The sequence below is a fragment of the Arachis duranensis genome, chromosome 1 (genome assembly GCF_000817695.3).
Source record: "Arachis duranensis cultivar V14167 chromosome 1, aradu.V14167.gnm2.J7QH, whole genome shotgun sequence".
NCBI classification, from domain to species: domain Eukaryota; kingdom Viridiplantae; phylum Streptophyta; class Magnoliopsida; order Fabales; family Fabaceae; genus Arachis; species Arachis duranensis.
The window spans coordinates 34,817,116-34,820,387 of NC_029772.3; the positions used below are offsets into that span (position 1 = coordinate 34,817,116).

Consider the following 3,272-nt stretch of genomic DNA (forward strand, 5'->3'; position numbering starts at 1 on the left):
TCAAATGAATCACCATACACACTAAAGTCATCCATGAAAACTTCCATTGATTGCTCTAGAAAGTCCGCAAATAGGCTCATCATGCATCTTTGGAACGTTGCCGGTGCATTGCATAGGCCGAATGGCATATGCTTGTAAGCATACGTCCCAAAGGGGCAAGTAAATGTGGTTTTTTCTTGGTCTTCTAGAGCGATATGAATTTGGAAGTATCCGGAGTAGCCATCAAGAAAACAATAATATGATTTACCGGCTAATCGATCAAGCATTTGATCAATAAATGGTAGTGGGAAGTGATATTTTCTTGTGGCCGCATTCAATCTTCGGTAGTCTATGCATACTCTCCAAGAATTTTGCACTCTTGTTGCTATAAGTTCACCACTTTCGTTTTTGATTGTTGTCACTCCGGACTTTTTTGGCACTACTTGGACCGGGCTTACCCATTCGCTATCCGAGATAGGATAGATGATGTTTGCTTCAAGTAGCTTAGTGACTTCTTTCTTTACTACCTCAAGAATGGTTGAATTAAGTCTCCTTTGAGGTTGTCGGACCGGTCTTGCTCCTTCTTCAAGGAATATGCGGTGCTCGCATACTTGGGGGCTTATTCCCACTAGATCCGCCAAACTCCACCTGATTGCCCTTTTGTTTTTTCTCGATACATTTAGCAATTTTTCTTCTTGTTGAGGGGTTAGCTCTTGTGCAATTATCACGGGTAGCTCTTGGGCTTCATCAAGGTATGAATACCTTAAGTGAGGTGGTAGTGGCTTCAATTCCATCTTTTTGTCATTCTTTGAAGTTTGAGTTTCCAGATGGTTTGTATGATGTGTGGTATTTAGTTCGCTTGACTTTTCATTTGCTTCTTCAACCATATACTTCTCATCTAACCTTGCAAGATGCACTTCGGCCACTATGTTATCGATTGGGTCACACCGAAATAAAGAGTGGTTCTCCGGTGGATGCTTCATTGCTTCCTCTAGGCTAAAGCTTACAATTCTTCCATCTATTTCAAATGAGTAGTTCCCCGAGTAAGCATCAAGTTTAAATCTAGAAGTTCTCAAGAATGGCCTTCCAAGTAGGATAGACGATGCTCTCTCGATTTCGCTTGATGGCATTTCAAGGACATAGAAGTCAATCGGAAACACCAACCCTTTTATATTCACCAATACATCTTCCGCAACACCCGCTACGGTTATTATGCTTTTATCCGCTAGGACAAATCTTGCCGTCGACCTTTTTAGTGGTGGCAACTTCAATACCCGGTAGACGGAGAGTGGCATGATGCTAACACATGCTCCGAGGTCACACATACAATATCTAAATTGAACTCCATTGACTGTGCAAGTGACCATACAAGGGCCCGGATCATCACACTTCTCGGGCAATGTTCCCATTAAAGCGGAAATAGAGCTCCCCAGTGGGATGGTTTCCAATTCAAGAATTCTATCCTTATTTATGCATAAGTCTTTGAGGAATTTGGCATATCTAGGAACTTGATGGATAGCATCAAAGAGGGGGATGGTTACCTTGACTTTTTTGAACATTTCTATCATTTTGGGGTTGAGCTCTATGCGCTTCTTAGCTTTCTTTGCAAGTGTTGGAAATGGGAGTGGTTGAGCAATTTCTTCTTCCAAGGTTATCTTCGTCTTGGGGGTCTCTTTTGTTGGTTGAGCTTCTTCATCCTCAACTATGACTTGTGGTGTCTCCTCTTCCACTACCTCATCTATATTTATTCTCTCTTCCTCTTGAGCGGTTGTGATGGGGTTTGAATCCTTTGCTCCCTTCTCTTTTAATTGTGTTCCGGATCTTAGAGTGATGGCATTGATTCCTCCCTTAGGATTGGGTTGAGGTTGAGAGGGAATGATGCTTTGGATTGGGGGTTGTGGAGTGGGATTTGATGGTGGGTCCATGCGTGCAAGAAGAGCTTGTAGTGTAGAGGTGAGGCCGGTGAGACCGGAAGCAAGTGTGTTTTGTAGTTCCTTTTGGCCTTGGATAATGGTTCGGAGTGTTTCGTCTTGGTTGGAGGTGGTGATTGCATATGTGAGTTGAGGAGCTTGTGATTGGTTGGGTGGTGGTCTTTGATGTGGTGGTTGATATGTTTGGTAGTTTCTTTGTGGGTTTTGTTGGTGGTATGGTTGATTTTGTGAGTTGTATGGTCGGTTTTGTGAGAAGTTTTGTGAGTTGTTGCCCCATCTTTGACCTCCTCCATTGTTGTTGTTGTCCCTATTCCCTTGTTGATGGTTGTCTCTCCAATTTTGATTATTGTGTCCACTTCCTTGGTTGTAGCCTCCTCCTCCTTGATAAGAGTACCCTTGGTTAGGATTACCGCCTTGGTAGTACCCTTGATTGGGGCGATCATAGAGATTATGGGTAGCCGCCAATGTATTGTCTTCTTGAAGGCTTGGGCACTCATTCGTGTAGTGAGAGTAGCAAGAGCAAATACCACATACTCTTTGAGGGACCAATTATTGGTTGTGTTGTTGAGGTGGTGGAGGGTGTTGTTGGTATGATTGAGGTTGTGGTTGTTGTTGGTTCACTTGGAGTTGCCTCAAGATGGATGTCATCTCATTCAAGGATTGAGTTAGAGCGGTGGTTTCACTACTGGTTGATACCTCATTCACGGTCCTTGGACGGTTGACTCTTCGCCTCATATGTTGATTGGATTCGGCTAAGTCAATAATAAGTTGCCATGCCTCCTCCGCGGTTTTATATTTGGACAAAGAACCATTGCTAGAAGTGTCCAAGAGGGTTCTATCTTGCTCTCGCATCCCTTGACATATGTATCCAAGCAATACTTGAGTGTCAAACATGTGATTAGGGCATGCGTCTAGTAGTTTACGAAACCGTTCCCAATACTCGTATAGTGGTTCCGTTTCACCTTGTACAATACAAGACATTTTCTTCCTTAGCCTATCCATCTTCTCCGGAGGCAAGAATTTATCCAAGAATCCTCTTCTAAGTAAGTCCAGGAATTTATCCAAAAATCCCCTTCTAAGTAAGTCCCAATCGGAGGTAACTTCACTAGAGAGGGTGTAGAACCATTCTTTAGCCTTGTCCTCAAGAGAAAAAGGAAAAGCAAACAACCATATAGCAACTTCATCGGACCCTTCCCGTCTAGTAGTCGAGCATATGCGATGGAAGTCCTTGAGATGTCGAATAGGGTCTTGTGCGGGAAGCCCATGAAACTTAGGTAGGAGGTTGATCAAAGCGGTCTTCAATTCAAAGTTTGCATTCAAGTTGGGGTGAGTTACATGAAGGGGTTGAAGGACATATTGGGG

The 3,272-nt window shown here is 43.3% G+C and overlaps 1 protein-coding gene across 1 annotated transcript in view; it reads right to left on the minus strand.

Moving 5' to 3' along the window:
• The window catches only part of LOC107485458 (uncharacterized), a 3,904-nt gene extending 2,000 nt beyond the window's left edge, over positions 1-1,904 (minus strand). The window contains exon 1 of the mRNA XM_016105996.1: positions 742-1,904. Coding sequence (XP_015961482.1) covers positions 742-1,904 — 1,163 coding nt within the window. The remainder of the gene's footprint in view (positions 1-741) is intronic.
• Positions 1,905-3,272: the final 1,368 nt, after the last annotated feature.